The 25414-nt window shown below is 42.8% G+C and overlaps 2 protein-coding genes across 3 annotated transcripts in view; one reads left to right on the forward strand and one right to left on the reverse strand.

Moving 5' to 3' along the window:
- Positions 1-444: 444 nt before the first annotated feature.
- Positions 445-10543, reverse strand: sgce (sarcoglycan, epsilon). Of its 2 annotated transcripts, XM_079231518.1 has the most exons (12): positions 10452-10543; positions 5941-6063; positions 5498-5655; positions 4990-5062; positions 4145-4343; positions 3425-3587; positions 3121-3335; positions 2628-2654; positions 1951-2139; positions 1524-1567; positions 1001-1038; positions 445-838 (listed from the first exon to the last, which is right to left on the reverse strand). In XM_079231518.1, exons 1-12 carry the CDS (start codon positions 10498-10500, stop codon positions 788-790), a joined length of 1329 nt encoding a protein of 442 aa, XP_079087644.1. In that variant the 5' UTR covers positions 10501-10543; the 3' UTR covers positions 445-787. The 2 variants fall into 2 exon arrangements, with proteins under 2 accessions (XP_079087644.1, XP_079087645.1); XM_079231519.1 differs by lacking the exon at positions 1001-1038.
- A 4291-nt stretch (positions 10544-14834) lies between these two features.
- ppp1r9a (protein phosphatase 1, regulatory subunit 9A) overlaps positions 14835-25414 on the forward strand; it is a gene marked incomplete at both ends in the record, with an annotated part of 46234 nt that continues 35654 nt past the window's right edge. The window contains one exon of the mRNA XM_079231885.1: positions 14835-16223. Coding sequence (XP_079088011.1) covers positions 14835-16223 — 1389 coding nt within the window. The remainder of the gene's footprint in view (positions 16224-25414) is intronic.

Genomic DNA, 25414 nt, shown 5'->3' on the forward strand with positions numbered 1-25414 from the left:
GTTCTCTAAATACGAGCGAAGTCAATTTGTAATTTCTATAACCAGTCATCACCTCAATGTATTGATGAAAATGGCATTTCCATGTTGCAATTTCCGTTGATATGTGAAGTTTACTGATCTGTGTTTTGTCTATTACTGATAAACAGCTATACATTTGATAATTGTTTCAGGCCTTAATAGATCTTTTTGGTCACATAAAAGCAACAACTATTTATACCCCTCATTGAAATATGTTACATGTAAAAAAAAATGTGATGTCTTAAAAATGTGAAATGTATCCATATTATTTATAAATGCCTTTATTCTGTTGTACATTGTTAATAATACCTTCATAAAATTTGCTTTTTGGGCTTCTTTTTTTGACAAATATATATTTTCATGTCATTCAGGCATGATTATTTTTGGGACAAAGACACTCAGTGAAAATGATTTCTTCTGAAAGAATTTATTGTTATCATGTGACAATACATATAATTAATAACATGACAACTAAAGCATTTCCATGTAAAACTCCCTTTTCCTTTATGAGGTCCATTGTGCAAAGCAAGTAGAAATCCAAACAGTTTTTACATTTACAAATATTTCAAAATATTCTAATATGTTTTATATTCATATAGTCAGCTAAGCTCCTTTGATCTCTTACACACGCACTCTTCAAGGTGTAAATGCATATGAAGGATACATCTTTGTAAAGACACGTCTGAGGCATGCAGATTGGCACAAGTGTTAGAAAAAACAAAGTTATAGATATGAAATTTAAGTCAGCTCCGACACCCGTCGTCTCTGGTCACAAATCCAGTGCTTCGGCCACCTTTCTCTCCTCAGGAATACCATTTACCTACAATAAATATCAAGAAAACTATTATATTCAACCTTATTGACAAGTACTCGCATTGAAGTCAGTCCTTTTTTAGCAGAAGAGATGAGCTGAAATAACTTCATAAAAAAAGAACTCATGAATTATCTCTACATTAATTCAAAAACAGACTGCAGCACCTACCTCCAGCCTTCGAAATGTTGACATGACATAACTATCTCCTTTGTTAGCAGTGAACAGAGAGAGTAGCAGGTTAGTGCTTGAACAGTCATGCAGCTGAACACCATGTACACAGGAGGGCGATCACGCACCGGAGCTGCAGGCGTTAAGACGCCACTCGACAAGAAGTCAAGCTCGTGCCTGATTTCATGTGGAGCCGTACCAAAATGATTTGCTCTCAATAATCTGTGTCCAATTGAATAATGTCTAGATGCTTGTGTCTTTACAGTGATGTACATCAGGTCAGACACAGGTTGTGAGCAACAACTATGACTCCAAAATGTGTTATTGTCTGTATAGAGTCATCTTATTCATTGTGGAAGTATGTCAGAACACTCATCATATTTAGTCATAGCTTACATGTTGTTCTGACATCTGCTGCTGTAACTGAAGCCTATGCATGCTTCTATATTTATTCATTAAACACTCGCATCAATGCACATTCAGGGTGCTCGACTGCTATAGAGTTGTTGAAGGGAGTACTAACCCGATGGCCGCTGCTGTGGTATCGTAATCTGGTTTTGTAGATTCCTGAAATTATTAACAAAGATATTATAGTAAACAGACAGAGTCTTTAGTATCATGTGTTGTACTTATATTGGCACATTGTTCTAAGTTTAAAGCCCATTAGGAAAAATCATGGGACAGCTTGAACCTCTTAAGCTGTCACCGTATTTATTTTCTAAAAGACTGGCTGGCTTGCTGCAGCTTTAGCTGTGAACATGGTTCTGTTAGAAGCACTGACAATAATGGCATTGTTTTTACTTATATTTCCCCTATATATTGACGCCTATAAGCCATACATCTGCGTGCCGGCTAATGAGCATGTGTGCATTTCACGTGCACACAAATGTCTGTTTCACGTGCTGCGGATTTCCCTCCATCCACCCAAACAAAACAGTCTCTGAACTCACGTCTGTGTCTGCATGAGGGGCATGCTGGTGGTCTCGTAGTTGTCCGGGTGAATGGGCGGCACCACCTCGCCGCTGACTGGGTTGAAGACGGGCAGGGTGGACAGGGGCCAGGAGATCTCCCGGTTCTTAGACATGCTCCGCAGCTCCTTGGTGGACTTCTGGATGGAGCCGTGGTGAACCAGCTGGATGCTGCAGAGGAGAGAAGCAGTGGAGACAACATGTGTTGTAGCCTGGGTTTCCATGGTTGGTGGTGTTATTTTGTCTGACCTGAAACACACTTAAAATATTTGAATATGCAATCAACTTGTATTAGCTATGGTGAGCTCTGCACTCAATTCATGCATGCACAACAGCAATGTAACCTCCACCCTTACCTATCCCTCTGACTTCCTTACCTCGTCTGACTTAAAGTTTGAGATAAGTTCTTAGTCTTCGAGATGTATGCGTTTTAAACAATGTGTTACGTCTAGAGCTTTAATAACCTACATCTGGCCATTGAGTTTTTGAGCAGCCCATTGGATGAATGGATGTCAACACAGAGATGAGCACATGAATGGTTATGAGAAAGCCGTTGATGACAACATAGATGACAAAACTGCAAACCAAAGAGAGAGGGGGGAGTGGACAAAACAGACCCAAAAGAAAAAAACTAAACACAGGAGAGGTAAAACACTTACTCTGGTGTTTGCATGTTTCTTTTTTCCCTAGAAACAAAACAAAATGGATGAATTAAATACTAATATTAATAGTTGAAGAGACATCTACACACAGGTGAATGGATTGTTGGGTAAAGACAATGAAAATGGTGATGGGTGGAACATTGAGCGAACAAGGGGGCACGTCTCTCCCGGCCTGTAAATGATGGAGAATGATGAAAGGATTTATCGTGACTGTGCTTCAAAACATCAAGATGTACGTGACGAAATTAACAAAAAGCTGTGACGGATATTCGTGAGGAACATAATATAAATGGACCTTACAACTAGATGGTAATGGCAAGCTGCAATTCCAGTCCAGATTGTTGCTGTTCTCTAAATATCCTGCACTATCCATCCTGTCTCCCATTTGGGTCTCATGTACTTAAGTAACAGTTTCTGTACTTTCCTCAAATATTTGTTGGGGCGTCTGGTGTAATATTTGCATAAAAATACAAGACCAAGAAACACTTACACCCCTTCCCGTCGGCAGCACATAGTGTAGCCGAGGATGAAGAAGAGGACTAGTGCCACGGCGGAGGGGACAGCCAGTGTGATCAGGAAATCTGAAAAGTAGTTCCGGCCCATCAGAGTCTCGGAGGGGGGGTTGTATTCCCCAAATTCAGGCAGGATCCCGGTTCCCGGCTCGGAACGGCTAATGTACACCGGGAACACTTTGTTGATGTCAACCTGAAGAAATAGGTTGTGGGGTTAATTCAGCATTTGTGAAAAATATGTTTTATTCATTGACAGCAAGTGAAAAACATTGCAACCCTCACCAGAGAGATCTTGCACCAATCAATGTGAAACTGAGCTCTGAACTTCTTGTCGCAGCTGATGGCGGGCTCCATCTCCTGGCTGCAGCGCAGCTGGTTGTGTGGGCTTTCCACCTCTCTCAGGCACGACGAGAAGGGAACATCAGCACCAACCATCACATACACTCTGGGGAGAGGAGGAGGCAGTGGAACACGAGGCATGAGGGATGAGAAGAGAAGATGGAGCCTCATTTTACATGTTTATGCTGACGCTCGTTATAGTCAAAGCATTTTCTCCTCCACTGACTACAGGCTTTCATCTTCCTAAACATCAGCATGAATCTCTGATGCACAACTTATGGCAGTTCGTGTGGGCTATTCCCTTCTGAACTAGTCCGACTGACAGTATCTGTCAGTGCTGACGGCCAAGTGAACTCATCTAATTCACAGCGAACTGTGGATCCCCAGGGGCCCAATTAAATAAAACGTCAGCATGATGTGAGTGGGCTGAAAATATAAGCAATTTGTTTGATTGAGAGAGAGGTGAGGAGGTGGAAAGAATCTTTAAGGCTGTTAAACAGCATGCTTATTGTGTATGAGTTATTAAGAGGAATTATATCTAAATCTTTAAAAAAAAAAATCAGATTTAGCTGTAACTGGATCATTTTTCAGTCAGTATGAAAAGCACTCTGTGTTTTTACAGCCGTTGCAATACAGGTCCAGCCAAACCTTCAAAATCCTCACCCTTCCTTGAGGTTGTTGATGGGCAGTGGCACACGGCCGCCGCGGTCCAGCGCCGAGGTGATGTTTATGGCGTTGAGGCGCTCAGGCTGCCATATGTTCTTCACGGCTCCCAGAAAGTCTCCCAGCACCTCGCTGGCCAGCATCTCTTCCACGTTCATGTTTCTGATATAGAACTCCGCCTGGTAGGGCAGAGGGAACTCTGGGGGAAGGGACGAAGAAGAGAAAAAGGTGAATGAGGGAAGAAGAAGAAGACGTGAGGGCAGCTACAGTGATGTTCTGCTGACTGAGACGTCACTGATACTTTGCTCCTGCTGCATAGTTGACATTCACCAGTCTGCTGTGCTCTGTTGGGACTTAGTTTCCTTCTAGGACCAGATGGCAGATGACATCATACAAAAAGGTAGAGTGATGTCACGTTAGTGCAGCGAACATCTGCCGAACTTTCCACCAATTCAGCTCATATTGAACTGCATGTACCGTGACTGGTCAACAAGATGCACAGATGTGAGGTGCAGGCACTCCGATGCAAAGAAACAGCTGCAGATATACCGTAATAATTGATAACTTACTAACTCACTTACTGTACTAAAACAGAACTGTATGTTTACAGAAGCCACAACATATCAAACTGATTTATGATAGCCAACCTGATTTCACATCTAAAGTACATTAGACAAGTACACATAGTTAGATCTATACAATAAATGTTGACAAAAGTAATCAAAGACACATTTTTCTCCTCAGGGAAGTCCTTTGCATCCTTCAAGTACTGAATGTGCCCTCGGGGTTTAATCAGGGAAGTTTGATGTCTGTTTGCTCTGAGCTCTCACTCTGGCACTTCTTACCTTCTGTGCCCATGATGTTTATGACCAAGTTGTGCCGTGCTGTCTCGAAAGTGCGTCTGTTATAGGCAGTAATCTGCAACACACAGGGGTGAAAGTTTAAGCTCAGATCAGTGCAGCTTATATGGCAGCAGCCCTATGGACAAGGCTGAGCTAGATACACTATGCGGGCTATGTGCCCGACGGAGACACCGTAAAGAGGGCGCGTAGCGGCGAACGCTAAGCCTTCTGGGAAAATTATTTCCACAGTAGCTTATGGGGGGGCAAAGAAAACATGAAAACATAATGAAATTTAAGTCTGAAGTCTACTAAATCTATACAAAACAGCTGCGTTGAGTAAAATCAATTGAAATGTCTTACTGCTCCATTACCTTTATGGTTGCCTTTAGGTTAAGACTTACAAATGTGTGATCCTATCTTCTATTTTCTATTCTTTTAGTTTAACGCTTTCATGTTGCTCAACACTTGTCCTTACTTGCCTCTTCCCTTTGAAAGCGGTCCAGCCACCCACCTCTATGACGGAGGGCTTGCCAACATGCGTTGCGGTCGGAGAGCCATAGAGCACTCCATCGCTGTGCTGCGTCCTCTGGATGTAGCGCAACCACCCCGGCCGGTCGGGGTAGCCCATCAGGTTGGTGTTGAAAGTGATCGGGTCACTGCTGGCATCACCTGCAGACAGAGCTGTTTAATGAGGAGTGGCCCCGTGATCTCTTATGGTTCAGAACCAATTTAGTAATGTACATTTAGAGCCATTAAATGAATCGTGGATGTGGTGCCAACAGCAGCTGAGCATTTTTTTCTGCGAGTGAAATATAATAAATGGACAATGGACGGCTGCATTTATACAATGACCGCGCCAAACATCGTTACTGTTAGATGTATGAGTCATTTAGGCGATCAGAAATGTCAAGACTTTTAATCAGTGCAGATTGTTCAAATGTGCTGGTGTTATACCTGCTTTGGGGTAGGGAGGAAACTCTCCTTTGAAGTGCTCTCTCTCCAGAACATGGACGAACAGCACTCCTGCAGATGGGTAGACGTTGCGATCCGCATGTGATCTTGACAAGATTGTGACCACTGAAACACAGATTGTTAGAGGAAAAAATAACTAAATTAGCTCCTGAAAGCACAGCGTTTTCAATTTTGCCTGTGTTTTGGGTATCATTAACGACCTGCCAGCAGCACTCATTAGAGAAGAAGAGAAGGTGTTAATGCAGCAAACATTTGTTACAAACACCTGCTAATCTACTTCACACTTTGCAAAGCAATACCGCTCACAATAATAGATTTGTCTACTCTTCTTGCTTTCACATTCCCTTGAAGGTAAATGCATTTGCTTCACATTAGGATGCAGTGGAGCAAACAGCCACGCAAACTCTAATTGTACACAATAAGAGCAAGCTGCGATGGCAAAACAATGGATTTTAGGAGCAAGCAGTCGCGATACTCTGAGTAAAATCAGCAGTAATTACACTGTACAGAGTTATTTCTATGCCCTCCTCTCACTCTGTTTTTAGTATGCTCTTTGTTTAGCCCCACTCCATTTAAAACATAAACATGTAGTCTTTATTCGTGAAGGGCATCGCTAACAAAATGGCAGCCCGTTAGCAAAAGTTTACACAATGTGGCTGGATGTGATTTGAATCTCTCTCTCTCTCTCTCTCTCTCTCTCTCTCTCTCTCTCTCTCTCTCTCTCTCTCTCTCTCTCTCTCTCGGTGGGTGGGCACTCAGTTTTTAATCACCATGAGAGACTGAGTGTACTTGGAGTGAACTGCTTTGGCCTGCAGACACATAACTCGAGACACATTAAGCAGCTCGGACTGCAAAAGCTGTGTGTGTGTGCCTTCCCGCGAGCAAAATGTCGCACCATTGTTTCACCATTGTTTATCTCCTGCTTTATCGTCTGATTAGCATCCATCCAACCTATATAACTTGATATATATATATGCAGTATCATGACACACAGCGGGTCTCCTTTACTGTACTGTGATCCCTCTGCTTGAACAGAAGCTGATTTCCAAGGAGATTCTCCGCTGAACAGAGTTATAAAGTAGGATTTACATTTTAATCCGTGTCCATGAAAGAGGAAGTCAGTATGTGATCTTTGGTCGTTAAGCGTTATCTATTACTAGGGGGCACAAAGGGGTTATAGAAGATTAGGTGACACAGTAAGCTGCAGATTACTAAGGAAGTCCACATCTACAAGGCACAATTGCCAAACTGCAATCTAAGGGAGCTGATGAGCTGCAGGAAGTGTTATAAAACGGTCCCGTGTGCATGTTAAACTGAGCTGCATCTGTGGCCACAAACAGAGACGCTGAACTGGCCATATGTCAGATATCCCCAAGGGCTCCGTCACAGCTAGATACAATCAATAGAATTTGGCGGCCACTGAATGTGCTGTTACTTTTAGAAACCTGAGGTTATTATATCCACCGCATCGCTTTCTAAAAACAGATTAAAGGAGCCGCCTGAGCGTGACTAATCCATGCCGTGGCTTCTCTCAACCTCTGTAGCTGCACTCATGACATGAGGATCTAGGTTTTTCAGAGACTGAGAATGAAACCTCATGCAGGTTCAGCACACCAGTGGCGGCCTCGGTGATGACTTGAGTCGGTCTGCAAATCCCCTCGCTCGTTTTCTATTACCCGACACGTTGGGCCTCATCAATTCTTCACCACACAAAGGACCCCAGTCTCACACTCCTGGTCAAGGTCAAGTGCTGGATTATTCTGTCCCGCTCAGAGACCAACTGGTTGTGGTATAAACAATTGTAGAGCGTCCACAGATGAAACAAACAATGGTACCCAGATGGCCTGGTCTCAGCTAATGGTCTGAGGAATAGGAAATGACCTATGGGATTTGAAATGTGTTTTGGCCTATCAACATTAAACTTTGATTCGACAGCAAGCGTTTAGACCTAACACATGCTCCTGGCAGCCTCACGTTAGCCGTCTTGCCTGTGTTTAACCCTCACCTTTGAATGCAGTCCCTTCCAGACAGCAGCCAGTGAAGGTAAAGATCACTAACTAAGCTGCTAATAGCATCAGATCTGCTTATTTGCAGCGGGCTGACTTTCTGCCAAGCCTTCTCGAGATGATGGACTGCAGCGCTCCTACAGTACATAATACGTCACCAATTAAAGTTAATACTAGACCGTCCACGGACGACTAACAAATGTAGAGACAGACATGTGCATGCTGATACACATAACAAGCTACACTTTCATGAGAAGTGGGCTCACATACAAATTAGCATTCAAGTATTATCTATACATTACACATACTCATAAATAAACTGACACACTTGGATTGGTCAGTAGATCACAGGCCTTGGGGGAGGGGGAAATGCCTCACCAGATTTTATGCTGGGTTGACCTTGGACTGGCTGAAATCTCAGGAGTGATGCCTTAAAATAATAAACCACCCTCGTCCCTCTAATGGCTCGAGCTAACAGAAGCCTTGAGCTAGGTGAGGCAGAAGCAAGGGAGGGATCTCCTTTCGAGCTCTGTGTGGTGTGCATGCTGTCCGGGTCAGGAGGATGCATGCGCTTATTTGCTGTTTAGCGGGGAAGCACCGGCAACAAGGATTGCTACTGTCTGGACCTCAGCTTTGGTATTCCACCACGGATGAGTTTGAGCCCCGTTGTTCTAAAAACGCAGACATGGAAGTGAAAGTAGTCGGTGTCACAACAAGCAGAAGCTGTAGTTCAGGACAAGAGTGGACATGAAACAGCCAGCTGAGTTCTAGTGCTCTATAAAAGGTAAGTCAATCACTCATTTGTCCAAACCGATTGTTTGCGACACAGTGTTGACTCAGTGCCATAAAGTGCCAGCATCATGTTAAATAGAAGATATAGAGCTTTGTCTCACAGTGAATGATTTAGGATATATTCTACTTCTAGCTAGGACAAAGTTACGACATAATTTAAATCCGGTAAACCATGTTAGTGGGCCACGTCTGTGTCTGTGGGACGACAGACAAGTGAAAACAAAAATGCCTTTATTAATGCGGAACCAGCTGAGCAGGTCACTGTGTTATGAGAGGGGGGAGGGGACAGCGGGTCAACACACGAAGTGCACCACTGCACACACCCACTCACCATCTCTGTTCAGGGCTGTTCTCTGCTTCGAGCCCCTGGATTGCTCCATATGGGCATTTCTCTCATGAAACACGGTGTGTTTGACATCATAGGCATGCACAATGTAAACTATTGGATCAATGAATACAAGAATGAATGGAACAAGTTCTGAGCTATATATTTAATGTGTTGCCAGTTTATTATGTACCAGCTAAAACTAATGCAGTTTAGTTTTAGCTGGTAATAATACAGCTAAAATACCAGTTTTAGCTGGTAATAATACACCATTTATTACCAGTATTTTATTCTAATGCATCAGTTGTAATACAAAGTTGCAAACTCTTCTTTCATGAAAGTTTTTATATTCAAGCTCAGACATTGAAATCTGAGTTAATAACTTTAGAAAAAGCAGTGGCAAACAGAAAAGTTAAGTTAAGCCTGAATGAACTCAAGTTTATGTTAAGTGGTGCATAGAAACTGAGAGCTTCTCAAATGTGAGGATGTTATGTTTTTCTTTGTCTTAGATGATAGTAAACATAATATATTTTGGTTTTGGACTGTTGGTCGAATACAACAAGACATGGATATCTTTGCTTGGGCTGTGGGGAAAAATAATAGGCATTTATTACAATTTCGTTCTGACATTTAGACCAAACAAATAATGGATTAATTAAGAAAACAATCAACAGAATAACTGGTGATTAGAGTCATTGTTAACTAAATCAAAGCATGGACAAATTATTTAGACGTGCTGAGACATGAGTCTTTTAATTCCTGCTGTATTTCTAAAGTAATATATAGATTTGTGAAGTGTTAATGGATGTAACAATTCTGACTAATTTACACAACTCTACCTGTATGAAGGTAGGAGTTGTATTGCAATCCTGTTGCATCAGTTTTTATCTGCGTGCACCTAATAAACCTGCAACTGAAGACACACACATGGTGTGTCACCAGAGATAAACAAACCAGGACCACTGTGGTGAACTGAGCTACTAAACTAGCATTAGCAGCTACTTAATTAGGCATTCATAACACACCTGCTGGGCGACGTGTGAACCCAGAAAAGAGGACGTGTGCTTTTTTCTCAAAGGCAACGTCGCGTTAATTAAAAGCTGAATGAATGAGTGGACAGCTAGCGAGACGACGCATGTGACGGGTGTTGTGTTCACGGACAGCACAAACACACCACGTTGAACTCCACCCGTGTAGCAGTGCAGATGACTACTGTTAGCCATGTTTTCCGCGTCTCCTCCTCAGCCTCTCGGAAAAAATGAGCACAGTAGCTCCACAGTAGCATGCTAACTAGCGAGCTAACCAGCACGGACGCATCAAAAGGCAAACGCCCGGATCTTTCTCCCGGATCGTTTTTAATCGATACGTACCCGTAGCGAGCCGCAGCGCGACCGCTGCAGCGGACATGGTGCATCTCATCCTCGTAAATCTCGCATTAAAAATGATGTTTTATCTCATCGCCACTGAGTTTGACAGCCATGATGATAATAAGCATCCTGCAGCATTCCTTCCTTCCTCCGCCTCCCTCCTTCGCTGGGAACCGCACGACTTCTCATTGGCTGAACATCTGGATGGAAAAAGATGGTTGTCTCGTATAAAAAAAGAAAAAAAGGGCAAAAACATGGTGTGATTCAGAACAGGAGCGATACGCCTACATAATATGCTTCTGTATGATGGTGGTCGAGTTAAACGGTGATTTTAATATCAAACACTTTTCTGTTGACCTCTGTATTTCTGATAACACGCTGTGTCATTGTCACATTGTTATTCTCTGAAAGCATGTTTCCATCGTTTGCTAATAAATTCACACATTTACTATCGAGGCTCAGTCTATATCAGCTTGATGATTGGTTGATAATGGTTCCAAAATTTGGATCACCAGTAAAGTAAAGACAGATTCAGCTTCTTTCTCACAGGCACATGGCCTATCCACAAACGGTCACCTCACCAGAGCATGACCTCTGAAGCCGCTGCAGCTGTTAGGACAGAGACATGTTTTGAGAATTCTACTCCAATCTGTCCAGACCCCCTGCAGTGACAGCTCTAGTAGACAGATGGCCATGTTTTGGCCCTTTGGCACCAAGGCAGGCCTGCTAAAGGGCTGTGGGACCCTTGATAAACCCCTCATGCTGCCTTGATGTCGGCTAGAGCTATGAGAGCACTTTGATCTTGCAGAAAAGAGTCCTAATTCTGTCTGACGGGCTGACAGCGGTCGCTGCATGGCTCTTGTTTGATGAAGGCGTATTTGAAACTGGATTCATGGCTTCCTCTGTGGTGATAAACATGGTGTCATCCATCCTCTGAGCTCTGCAGTGTGAGGCTGTTCTGTTCTCTCACCCTCCCTTTTATCCCCTTAAGATTATTTTTAGGTTGCTTAGCAACATCTTCACGTAGCCAATGATTGGACTGCGTATGACTGTATCACAACAATCACTGTATGGCAATGCATGCGCTAAGATGTGTGGTATGAAGACTTGGAAAACACAGCATTCCCTTTTGGCACAAGCCTAAAATAGTGGCTAAATGTGTTTGCTATCTGATGTGATGGATCTGTCGTGATACGGATTTATCAGTCCAATTCTGTTTCGGTATGATCTGCAGAAAGTTTATAATTGCAAGGTTATGGTAATGGTTTGAACAATGAGGCAAAATGCAACATTTCACTCTCCTCAGAAGTGAGGGCTGTTGCTAAATGGGGAGAATGTGGACCTGTGTCTTGTAGCAGATACAACTCACCTGGCAAAGACACTCTTTCATATCATGTTTTACGAACTAAATTCAAGATGCTGGTACTGAAAATGTGAAGGGTCACATTACTGTATACAGTATATAGGATAAAAATAAATAAATATGCGGCTGTGTGGGAGTTCAGTATGGATTGAAATGGTTACATAATAATGTAAATCACATATTTTGGCAGAGTATATGAATGCACACATTTATAAATTAGATTTACTTCATGAGATTTTAAAAAGTGACAAATAAAGTCATGAATATGCATTTGTGCAGATCAGTCTACTAAATTACATTAGAATTAATTCTGATTATACTTAAATTCTAATGTAATTTATAATATAAAGATTGTAATGTGTGCTCACAAAGGGTGTATGTAAGCAACAATGCCAAGTATTTGATAAGATAATTACACATTTGTACGTTGATAAAGCTTCCTTTCAAGTGTTTATCACATGAATTCAGTCTCATGCTTTCAGCCTTTCGTGCTGTCTCCCGTGTGACCCAGCCAGCTAGAATTATACCCTCTAATCTTCTTTATTGTCCTGTTAAAATATTTATGCAAACCGAGTGCAACCTTTAGGAACCAGAACCTGTTTTAGACCCATTTAACAGGTGAGTGTGTGTGTGAGATGGTCTTCTATAGCCAACTTTGATATTTAGGGCCTTTCTTTTCATTACACGTGGCTAAATCAGACACATGTAATGATACATGTTTTTTCTCTCTCCTTAAAACACGTATACCCCCTCTAGACTAAATGAATGTTGCATCTGTGCATAGATTGATAAAAACAGAGGAAGGAGCTAAAGTTGGAGTTATCCATTTGTCTCAGCGGGCTGACCTTTAATGAGGGGAAATCAAACTTTACCTCATTTTTGCGGGGCTCTACCTCCCCATAAACTATTTTAGGCCCCCTGGTGGTCCTCACACCACATTTTGAGACCCCTCAATTTGAACACCCGTGGCATAGCCGGAGTGGTCCTTGACTCTCTCATCCCCACCCACACCCCATTGATAAACAATAAGCAACGAGTGAAGTTCCAGTCCCTGTGTGCTGGTATTTATCCCAGACTGCAGCTCCCTCAAACCCCCTCCGCGCAGCAGATTATCGGACCAAACCATTGCCGCAGTTCAGGTTTTAGCACCTGTCACATGAGGCTTTACATCTGCAAATCACCGGCCACCATTACAGCTTAGTGTGTTTACTTTTCTATACTGCAGACGTGTATCGGACCTGCCCCTGCAGACGCCGGCACAGTGCAGCTCTCAGTGAGATGAGCTTCCACCTCGCACCGACACCCCCATAGCGCGACTGGCAGCATCGCCCACTGCCTGCAATGGCGTTGAGGCGGCTCTAGTGTGTCCAAACGTTTCTGTAGTGGCGATTCCGTCCCGGACAATTTACCAGCGTGGGATAGAAAATGTTTGTTTTCTAAAGATTTTGGCATCAAGAGCGTCCATATTTTTTCCACGAGTTATAGCCTCTGGATTTCAGTTTATTTGTATCGCGCGTCAAACGAAGCCGGAGCCATGATTGTAAGTCTGACTCTTTTGTTTTTGTAACATTGAAGCAGCGTCGCTGTGGTTTGTGGTTAACTTTGGTCTTTTTTAGTATTCATAAAGGAAGGTCAGTAATTTATATTCCTGCCCATGCATGCATCTGCACGGGAGGACCACATGGAGGTAAATTCATGTTTAACAGTGTCAGAAGAGGGAAACCTGAGCTGTCATGTTGTGTGCGGCGGTGAGGCTGATGTGCGGCTCTGGCTGTTCATCTAATCCCAGTTATCCCACTGACACAATGTTAAAGACTCAATTTCATTTTTCATCTTTAACCTCTAACTTTATTTGTCTCTGAGCGATTATCCTCCGAGGCAGCATAGGGTGCTTGACAAGTTCAAACGGATGTTGTCTTTGCTCGAGGATTTCACAAAGGTGTTGTCATGGACCAGCAAGAGTCCAGCATGGTGACTAATGAATATTGAACCAGGGCATTTGGGTTTCGACCGCTGCTGCTGCTGCTGCTGCATCTAATTCAGCAGGCACAATTGAGATTAATGGATTCTCTGTCCTAGAAGAATGTTTTTTTTTGTTTTTCATATTTCATCTTCGTCTTTGAGGAATGCATTTCCAAACAGGATTAAATATTAATAGCTGTAGGTATGGAATAGTTAACTACTATACTAGCCTGCCCCTCTGCTCTAACGCAGCGCTATTGAAATGGTGGGTGAAATGCAAGTCCTTCAGTTCGCGAAATCTTTTGTATTTTTCTCTTTTGAAGGACATTTTTTTGGTGCATTCAACAGCATTTCCTCTGTGCTGTAAAGGTTGTAAATACCTTTCAATGCTTTGTTTTGGGCTGGCATTTAGTAAGAACCAGCATCATGTCAGTGGTGGTTTAGAGAGCTGCAGGATGTGGCAGCGTACAAGGGTCACAGCTTACTGTAGAAAACAGAGGGGGTGGCAGAAGAGAGAAAAGAGAAGAAGAAAACATTAAAAATAGTATTCCCTGCAGTAGCAGTTTAAACATAAAGAGCTCAAACACCGACTTGTAAGTATTGATTTGAGGAGGTAAACAGTGCAGCAGTGCTGAAAAGACAACATAATCAGAGTGCTTTTAGAGTCCAATAGGCTCTCATATCCTCTTGTACTAAGAACTCCATCCTTGGTTCCCATGCTTCTGAATAGTGTTAATGGAAGATGGAAATGATATAATTTCAAGCTTTGTAATCATAATTTAGATTAGTAAGAGCCACTTTCAGTTTCTGTGATGTCATTGTGTGCACGTTTAAATAGTTATCTCTCTTGAACTCACTAAATCATGCAGTGCCATACAAAATGTTCCTATCTTTATAACACCTATTTTTCTCTCTGAAGGTATGAATGGGCCGAAAGGAACTATAACAACGGTTGGATCTGATAAGGCAGCGTTGCGGTAGGTCAAACTAGACTCCTCACTTCCAAATTCTAATGAGGCCACGGCGATGCTGACATCCCCTTTGAATCTTAAGAAATCATCATGTTGAAGACGGAGGCCTCAGGGGAGAGGACCAGCCTCCGGAGTGCCTCCCCCCACCGTAATGCCTACCGGGCTGAGTTTCAGGCGCTCAAGAAGGCCTTTGACCAGCCTCGGATAGATGGAGTCTCCAAGCCCAAGGACCTAGAACGTGTGAAACAGCCTAGGGGCCGCCAGTTTGGCGGCCATGTCAGTCGCATTAAGGACATGTTCATGCAAATGAACTCAGAAGGTGTGCCGGAAAAGGCTAAGAGTTGTGATGAATCCTCGCCACAAAAGCTGATCAAGCCCACCAACTTCATCAACAAGGCCGATGGATCAGTGATAAAACTCCAGCATTCCGCATCAGCTGACAGGGTTGGAGCTGCTGGAGCAAAGTTCTCTGAAACCAGGAAGCTTTTTGAGCAGCAGTCACGTGACCAGTCCCAATCACCAGTCTTTCCATGCGGACGTGATAAACGAGGTTCCCATGAGCATCTAGATGACTGGCGAGGTGCTAGGTCTAATCGAGGCAGCACAGACTCCCTGGACTCACTTTGCTCCAGAACAGAGGCGTCCTCGCCAACTGTCAGTCAACTGAGTGCTGTTTTTGAAAATGCCGACCACCACAACCATGGTGGGCACCTCAAAGGGGTCAGCCGCCGGGCCCTCTACTCTCCAGACGGATGCCACCGCTCTGGAGGTGATGTCAGCGAAGATGATTCAAGACAATCTCCAGTTCGTGGGAGCAGGACAGGTGGGAAGTTTCCCACATCCTGGTCTTCTGAGGACCTTCTGAGCGCCAGTCCTGGGACAGAAACTGGGACAGAGCTGAAACCAGTACCACAAGAGGAAGGGGCCAAAGGCGAAGCAGACAAGTTTGAGCCCACAGGCAGAGATAGACGGCGTCTTTCTGGGGTCACCACCAACGGAGGCCAGGTGAATGGTTCATGTGAAGAAGAGGAGAAACCTTCAGATACAAGAAAACAGATTGAGGATCTAGGGGTGTCCAAAGCTTCAAAACCTACAGATGGTCCTGTGATTACCGACAACGCTTTTGAAGATGCAACCCCTGAGCCATTGCCGACTCCAACTACACCAGCTGGAGGAAGCCAGGAGGATGGGCAGGGTTCAAGAGAAGACAAGTCCTCTGAGTCTCCCAAAGAACAGGCGGAAGAACCTGATGAGGAATACCTTGGGAATGAGCGGGTGATTTTTAACGCAGACGGGGATGCCTGTTACCAGGGTTGGGGGGAGAGCTGCACAGATCCTGAGGATGACCTCTACGGAGACGATGAGGATATTGTCTACGACCCAGGCTCTGATCTGACAGAGATCCCTGGTCTGCCACACGAAAACAAAGAGGACGTCCCTCCAATGAGGAAGATTCGTTTCAGCACTGCCTCCATTACAGTAAGTTGGTTCCTGAACAAACCTGTTGTGGAAGCCTTAATTGTGTAAACAACCCAACATAAAAGGCTTTGTGCAGCTCTTATCAAAAGTAGGTTCAAACAACAGAAAGCTAATAACGTATTCAGAGCTCCCTTTATATAGACTCATCTCATTGTAGGTAGCGTTTTTGTTTTCACATACATTTTATGAAGTCATTTGACCATGATGAAATTATCTGACATCAGGAATTGTCATCCTCTTAAGACCTTTATCATCATTTCACATTGTCTTTCTACAATACAGCCTGTTATACGGTAGATAACATAGCAAATTGTTGCAGCTATTTTGTTATGCAGAGCGTGAGGGTCGAAGCGTCGCCCTCTGGGAAATTGACGTGTTCATGAGCAGAACATCTGTGCATGTGTTAGTCATGCTGGTTCGGCACCCACACAGTTTTCACACGTGATGCTGTGTTTGTTTTTCTCAAACAGTCCCATCTCTGTCTTTTAAATGAGGGAGCCATCGTTGAACTATTTAAATGAGGATGTTTTGTGCATATATTTTGCTCAGTGGCAGAGTCTAAATGAATCTGTTAAATACTGTATACTGTGTATACAGAATTTTGCCAACATAGTGTAGATCTGTGTTAGGAGTAGGTAACCTTGTTTTGTCCGTTATGCTCAGTGATATCAGCATGCATTTTTACCTTCCATCCAAGAGAGACTTACCACAGTAATTACACCACAAAAAGGTTCACTAATAAAAAAATGTCTTTGTTTCTCCAGTAAAAAATTACATCTATAATGTCCAGTTCCCACAGATATTAATTTCCCTGTTAACTTATTTTTTATTTTTATTAATAGAAAGATATCATAGTATTTGTTGCATCATCTGCCATAAAGTATTTTGATACTGTTTGCTGTGCTAAGTTGGACACAATGCAGCCAGTGTTTGTGGATTGGGAAGATGGATTTGGAAGATTATGGGAAATATCTTTCAGTCTTATTCTTCAGCATTAGCATCAATACGCTTAATATTGCAGTACTAAACAACATGCTTTAGGTTACCCTTAAACTTTTCTTTAATTTGTCAATGAAATCTATTTAAAATTTTGCGATTTTCAGGGTCTTGACATACAAGCGATATGTGTGAGATTTATGTATGAGAGATTTGAAGCTAACACAAATGTTCCACAAGTTGAGGATCAATCCTATTAACATGCTGTAACGAACCATAACAATTAGCCCAGTTATTCCGAGGAGAAAACGTGATGTTGGCTCACTAATTATCCTGCGCTGTATCTGCAGTATGTCCATTTGCATTTTTTCTCTTTTCCTCCTCCTCAGGACTCAACACACACATGAAAACACACACAATCGCAGTTCTTACGTTGTATAACATAGCATCATATATAATGTAATTTATGTTTTTTAATAATATATTTAACAAAAATACAAAATACAAAATGTGCTTTTGATCATTTACATTTTTTTCTTTTCTTTAGATCAATTTAGAAAATGTTGTTTTCATCATACAGTGAAAGTGAACTCAATAACGCATGTAGTCCCATTTAGGTCGAACAGGCGGGGGAATATGCTCCTCTGTTGTTGTCTGTCGTTTCAAGCCTTCGCTTTTCTATGAAAAGGACAGACGCTCGTTCATCATATGGAATATTCAAGTGAGGCGCTGCCCCCCCCCCTCTTTACGCACATGCACAATTAGACATGCCCCCCCTCCCACTTCTTCATCACACGCCCCCCTTCTCTCAGCACATGAGGAACAAACAGGGTTCTGTCTTTTGTTCGTCTATATAGTGAAAGAGACAAAGCTATTTTCTCAGCCCTCGGCCCTGCACGAGTCCAGCTTGACCCCTGTGGGAGTGGCAGAGAAAAAAAAACAAAAAACGTCTGCGTTATAATCTAATACTTAACGTTCTCCCCCCTTCATGTAATATTTCTTGGTCCTGCCCTGTAAAGCGGATAAATAATTTCAACATTCCAGCTTTGAAAGCTTAATTAATTTTAGAAATCATCATGGCAGGCACAGGGAGAGGATGACATACAGCTTTGGCATGCGTTTTGTGCACACGCACACTGGCTTCTGTTTGAGAAGACGATCCACAGATCCAGATGCTCAAATAAGCCTGTTATTGTGTTGACTTCACTAATGTTGAGTTTATAAATCTATTGTTGTAGCCATGTTAGCAGCTTGGGTCTGTGGATGGGTTGATATGGTCATCCACCACTTTAGTCCAGCATAGAATATCTCAACTTCCACTGGATGGATTGTCTGTACAATCATGGTCCTCAGAGGATGACTCCTACTGACTGGTGATCCTCTGTCTTTTGATCTAGCACCACCATGGGTTGACATTGTTTAGCTTTAAAGGTAGGGTATCCAATTTACAACTATTTATTGTGCCCAGGGGATAAAGCTTAATCACATAGGGCATCCTCTGACCTTTCCTCTAGCGCCACCAGCAGGTCAGAGTTTTCACTTATAAATACGTACTCAATCTACAAGATGGATTAGCACGGAATTTTGTACATAGATTCATGGCTCTCAGATGATTAATCCTAATGACTTTGATGAAAAGATAAGCCAATATGGAAGCCACTAATATCCAGCAGGTGGCGACTCCTCTGGTTGCAAAAATAAATCTGATTGCAGAAGTCGATGACAAAATGACCCTACTTCTCACCTGATGTATTACCTCAGTAAATGTTGTAAACATGAGTTTATGTTATCAATCGCTAGTTTCAAGTCTTCTTCAATACAGCATGATGGTCTTTTAGTAAATTGTGGTCCCATTTAGAGTAAAATGGACAATACAGCAGGGTATGCTTTGGGATGTGGCTACCTTATGATTGACAGGTCTCTACCACAGCATTATCTGGCCTTGGTCTTGTAGAATATTAAGCCTTTCATAGCGTGTGTTCAGTTTATGAAAGTTAATAGTAACTTTTTGGATGCCTTATTCAGCATTCACCAAGAATGCAAAGAATTGGTTTATGAACAACCTGCATTTTTTTTTTTTTTACTAATAATTACTTCCACATCCTTTCACTCAGCTGTAACATCCTGACTGACCCCAGTGGGAAGTGACTGCTTTGAGCCGCCCGAGGCGAAGGGAGCCAGCTCTCCCCCGAAGGCATTGACCTACAGAGGAGAATCAGATCTCATGTTCATTCAAGCAACCGGTCTTATCATTGACATTAAAACCTCTCGTTTGGTTGTTCAGTCTGAGGCATATAGACTCATGTATTGAAGTAGATTCAGTCTTCTATCGCATCTTTGATGTTCTGTTGTCAAAGTATGTTCTGTGCAGCTGATATGACAAGGAGAATACATTGTTTGATCTGAAGGTATGGCACACATCTCAGCCAGTGTTCACTTCCCCTGTGTGGTTCTCTCACGGTTTAAAACAATTCAGCCTTGATCGCAAACAAATCCCAAAAGCTTTTAACCATCTCACACTTGTTGCAGATTTCTTTGCAAGCAATGTGTTGTCGTTCGCTCGTTGTTGAACCGCACCCCAGGAGTTTGACAGAAGAAGTCTACTCCCTCTGCACGCCGTCTGCTGTGTCAGTCTCCTCTTGTTTTCCTCTCCCCCTCTCTACGTGAACGGCATTTAGATCGTCTTTTTAATGACGCCTTCTGTGCCCGTAGAGCAGCTGCATTTTCATCAATCGAGACGCCGTGATTTCTTTATGAAATTACGCAGATGTGATGAGCGGAGCACCAGTTTACAGGCCACTGTAATCAGCCCCTTCACTTTTCACACTGTATCGACAAGACTGACTTTTTCTCCATAAGATTCTGCTGCCAGTTGTGGAACGCTGAGTAGCATAAATCTGAGCCCAGAGCCATAATCGATATGATAGATCTGTGTTGCTCCTCTTCAGTGGCAACCGACTTTTGAGCCGCAAGTTTATTTTGCATGTCTTTTTATAGATGTTTTGACTGTTGTGTTGTTCTGTAACAGGGATGCTTGTGTCCATTCTCTTTCTATGATGAATACACATCTATGTCTTGTAAATACTGCAGTTGTTGGAGATTTAGTTCATGTATTTAAAGGGATGTGAGGTCAACGCAGGAGAATATGTGGTCACTTTGATGACTCATTTGCCTCAGACCATGGGCGGGGACCAGAGCAGCGTCACAGGCCCCCCACTAAGAGTCTGATTGGCCACCCCAACAAGGAGCAGAAATTGATAGGTTGTTGGCTTGTTTGTATCTTGGATATCTTACTGGACTGGTCCACTGGGTACGTGACCGGAGCCTCTGTATGAAGTGATTAGCATTTATTGTTGGAGAGTCAATCAAGTGATCACAAAGAGACAAATAAAAACTACAAAGAGATGCAAAATGACCACAAAGTCTGTCAGTCTGGGTGTCTTCATCCTATAAAGATGGAGTGGGGGACATTAGATATTTCTGTCCATGGCTATAGGCTATTTGGAGTAACAGCTATTTATTGATCTTATTTTAATATTAGGATATATTATGTTGTACTTGGTATTCATTATATACTGAATAAACAACGTAACTATTAATATTAATATGCAGTGAATTATTGTCCTGAATATATGTCCATAACCTGCTACTGCCTCAGACTGGTATCCGTTTGCTGCACGCAGGTTTGCAATTCAGAGACTCATCTTGTGCTTGTGCTGGAGCATGAAAGAACATGAAGACAAATTCGCTGATGCTTAAAAACAGAGAAAATGCCAACTTGCACCCACCTTGCCAGACGGTTTTGGACATTTGTGAGCTCATTTGACTGCCCTTAATACAGTACATAACAGAGCCTCCCTATTGTACACAACTGTTCAAAATCCAACGTACGTGCATCAACCGAAAACATATGTGATCATCCTTATCTGGAGCATCAACTGGTCTTATGCTTCACAAGCTCAAATGAGATGGCTTTCAGCCAGGGACATTCTGACCGTGTTTTTGATGGAAAGATTACTCTACTTAAGGGCAGTCTGTCTTTCTGGATGACCGTATATGTGAAACAGCATTTGACATGGATGTTGGCAATGTCATTTGTAAATAGTATTTAAGGCCTGGAGCAGCATTGCTACAGCTTAGCCACCTTAATATAGTCTAGTGTTGCAGTGGATGCCTTTTCAGCTAAAAAATCCACTATGCAGACATTTAAGACCGTTCCAGTCAATCTTAATAATGAACAACTCATAACGCTGATTGACTGCACCTAAATGGTATTGATATATTATTTTTTCACATTTTATTATATGATATTTGCTACGTTCTTTAGCATCATCGCCCTTCTGCCCTGGATTCTGGTGTTTTCCGTCTGCGGGATGAGTGAAGCTGGCTGTCAGCCTAATTATGCAATCTGTGGCTGGTATAATGGGAGAAAGCAGGGTTTTGTTGGAAAGAGTTCCAACAGTGGTACAACAATTTGTGAACCTCTGTGTTGTCTTGTTAGTACTTGACAATGTTTCCTGAATGAGGATACTGTACCTGGTATATTTAATCCTATTTCCTTTTTTTAGGTTTGTTTTAGAACATCTGCCTTTCGGGACTACAGATGAAAAATAGCCTCTTGGCTAACTCTGGTGCATTTACTGAAATGGTTTTATTAATGTGACCTGTTCCCTTATCAAATACACCATCTAAAAACAGCGATATAACAGCTGACATGACCAGCAAAAACAGCAGCTGAGCTCAGTCAGGTATTTTCTTATATGGAAGCTAAATTACAAATCTTGAATGTTAACTTCTTACGGATCATTTAGTAGGTAAAACTTGTGTGGTGACTTTGTAGGTATCATAGATGAAAATTCAGCCCAAATATATTGTGTTTGTGCGTTGTAGTCCAGCTATATGTGGAAAAGCCCATAATTGTGACTGCAAGGATTTTTCTTACCTCTCTCATCTCTGACAGGTACAACTACTTTAACCTCAGGTGTTGGGTATGTGCGTATGTGTGCGTGCATGTAGCTTATTCACTCCATTATTAATGCCGTATTTTTTTTGTTTGCTTGTTTCGGTGCAACCCAATCCTTCCGTAGGGATGCATTAATAACGATCCAGGAAAGGCGAGACGTGCCTTGTGGTTTTTGAGGCTGGTCTGTTGCCATACAGTGGACTGTGTCATGGCCCGCCATCCAACCCAATTCAATCTGGTCCCCTGCTAATGATATCATCAGCGTACTGCCAGTTTTTTTTTTATTGCAGTTAAGAATGGCACAGAACAGAGTGTCTCAGTGACACAATGTTCTCAGTGTTTGCTAAGCTGGTGCTGAGTACGGTTCAGACTGCTGCACTGTCACCATGCCCTTGTTTGTAGTGAGTCCGGGACATGATTAAGGTGAACGGTCTGGTTTTAAACTCATTCAAATGCTGAAAAATCCACCCTTTCGACTGCTTTCCATCCTGAGATCTGTGCCACCAGCAGAATTATTCCAGATCACACAGAGCGGTTATTATGCTGTGTGGTCCCAAACTCTGCCAAGTCATTGTTGTAGCATAATGAAGTGCATAGCATAGATAGTAGGCAGTAGACCAGCCGTACTGTAACAAGCAACATGTTGTTGTTGTGTTTTCTCTGATCCTCCCACTCACTGTATATGACCAAGACATGAAATAAAGCAGGACATTGTCTACTTTGCAGCCATTCAGAGTTGCTTACTATGTGCTGCCCCTGTTTAAAGCTGGCCCCTCGCTCTCTCCCTCACTCTCTGTGGCTCTCGTCCTGTAGTTGGCCAGTGACTTGGTTTGTTGGTGGGAGTCATGGCACCCAGTGGTATTGTGCCATAAACAGCGGACTGAAGAGCATTTTTGAGGGGGGGAAACCAAGCCAGAAACAGGAGCTGAAAAAACTCTAAAGCTACCTGGAAATTAAATCTCCATTACATTTTGATAGATAGTACATATTATCAGTGTATTTATCTCAAAGATCTCCACTTGTGTGAGTAGTCTGTGTGTATACTCTGTATGCAGAAGGTACTCCAGTTAAAAAAATAAATGCTGACTAAGATTTTGGCGTTCCCCGACATGTCAAAGGTCAGTGTCACTTCCTCAGACGAGGGGTGATGTGTCAAGATGACAGAAAGGTTGGCCTTCAATTGACTGTAAAGTCTGTACGATCTCATTTATACAGAACGGGTTACTGAATGTTTCTGTTTGTCTCTCTCTTTTCTCACTCTCACTTCTTCCCATCTGTACCACCTTTTTTATCTGTCAGTCTCTCTCGGTCTACTCTCTCAAGACATGAATTAATTTACATCATCAGCAAATGTCTCGTCCTTCAGCATCCAGACACTTTCTTCAGCACCTGTCAGCTCTCTGGCACGGTATTGTGTGTGTGTGGGGGTGAGTGACCACAGGTAGAAGTAATGGAATGCAAATGTGCTGAGCGGTCAGTGCAGAGCAGACTGTGTGTGTCCATGTGTGTGTGTGTGTGTGTGTGTGTGTGTGTGTGTGTGTGTGTGTGTGTGTGTGTGTGTGTGAGTGTGCCAGGCTAGTTAATCCACTGCAGGGTTTGCTGGGTTCGTGCCACAGAAGTAGGACCATTTCTCCTGGGCCTTCTAGCCTCTTATTGCCCTGGGCAGCATCCACTGTCTGGAAGGCACAGGGGCAGGCGACGGCACTGGCACTGACACACCAATGGCCCGGTTTAATACCATCAGAGGCGGTTGGCTGGGCATTGGCACCATGCTGGGACATCTTAGGCAGGGGCTCAAACAACCCTGGAGGAAATTACCCCAAACCCCACTCGTTCCTCGGCTTTTCTATTTTTCACATTTTCTTTTCTTTATTTCTGTCTTACTGGCTGTTTCACTCTTCAATAGCCTGACTGCCTGCTGCTTCTCTAACCCATGAATCATAAGAGTCATTCAGTTTCTCTCTCTGTTTATTCGCGTCCTACCATCTGTAAACTCGATGCTTCCTGTTCATTTACTACTCATCCATTTTCTCATCATTTCAAATCTTCCTGCGACTCTTCTTGTGTCACCTCATTTGTCCTCCTATTTTTGTCCTAGTACACCATCTGATTCTCTCATTTTCCTCTCCATTCAAATGTTATTACCTCTTTCTTTTTTTACCTTTTTTTCGTCCAAATTTACCCCCATGTTTTGCTGTTCCCTCTTCCTCTCTCCTCCCCTGTGGATTAGTGAGCCCTTGGTTAATCCTCGCTCCTCTTTCCCTGACGCCAACTCGACAGCTATTCAGACTGACTGACAGACATTACTTTGCTGAGTGGTTGTCATCGTGAGATGAATCTTGAATCAGGACACCAGCTTGGCATGTATATGCATGCATGCTTCTTCAGACATGTATCTGCGATGAAACACTCATGCACGCAAAGCCTTCATGCACACTCATACTGTTCACACTCAAATGCCGGATTTGCATTTATTTAAGCACAAATACAAGGAGAGTGAGAGGCACTTGTGCCGAGTGAAATGGCTCCGCTTTATTGCAGTTGGCGGCTGAGGTCGTCCGCAGGCTTTTGCAGTCACAGCAGCTGCAGCAGCATCCATAAATGACAGTAAACTGCATTTCAGAAGAATCAAACCAAACTCCCTCCATCCTGCTGCGAGGCCTGCATATCAGATAACAACACTGCCAATCTGTGGATACCTAAGCAGAACTGATGTCTGCACTTAAGTATCAGTATCTCCAGTATCTCCGGACAAAACGCAAAATGTACACGTGTGTTTGGTGTTAGCGGCATTAGTCAGTGTGTTGTATGGATTAGCGACGAGGATAAGGTGAAGAAGGGAAGAGATATTGGTTTAAATTGTGAGGACTGACAAACAGCGAGACGGGAGAGGTAGTCACTACCAGCCTTAACCGTGTGTCTGTTAGATCTCAGAGAAAGAGGTGTGCTTGCATTTATCCTGTGTTTGTGGGTGGATGAGAGGTGATATTACACTGTAAATTTGCATTTACTTGCTCCCGTCTTAAAAGGATGTTATGAACAGAAGTTTTAAATGAAGGATTAGACAGCATGATGGATTCAGCAAGCGCTATTACCAGAGTCCAGCAAACTATTTAAAACCCTCTTGCAGCATTTTAAATATGTATGGCCAGCTATTTAAAAGAAGGGAATTAAAAAAACTTGACTTTTTGTTGACACAAGCTTTCTCCATCCAAAGTGGTGTATTCAGCTTGAAAGAAAGTGCAGACAGTAGAGGAATATATTTACATGTAAATTACTGTGTTGTGTTTAA

This window comes from Taurulus bubalis, assembly GCF_910589615.1.
Source record: "Taurulus bubalis genome assembly, chromosome: 16".
NCBI lineage: Eukaryota > Metazoa > Chordata > Actinopteri > Perciformes > Cottidae > Taurulus > Taurulus bubalis.

Coding starts and splice junctions, on each gene's coding strand:
- sgce (XM_079231518.1), bottom strand. CDS start 10,500: ATGAGATGCACCATGTCCGCTGCAGCGGTCGCGCTGCGGCTCGCTACG. Junction 5,656..5,940: donor TCCTCCCTACCCCAAAGCAG/GTATAACACCAG, acceptor CTCTGTCTGCAG/GTGATGCCAGCAGTGACCCG. Junction 3,588..4,144: donor ATCAACAACCTCAAGGAAGG/GTGAGGATTTTG, acceptor TCCTCTCCCCAG/AGTGTATGTGATGGTTGGTG.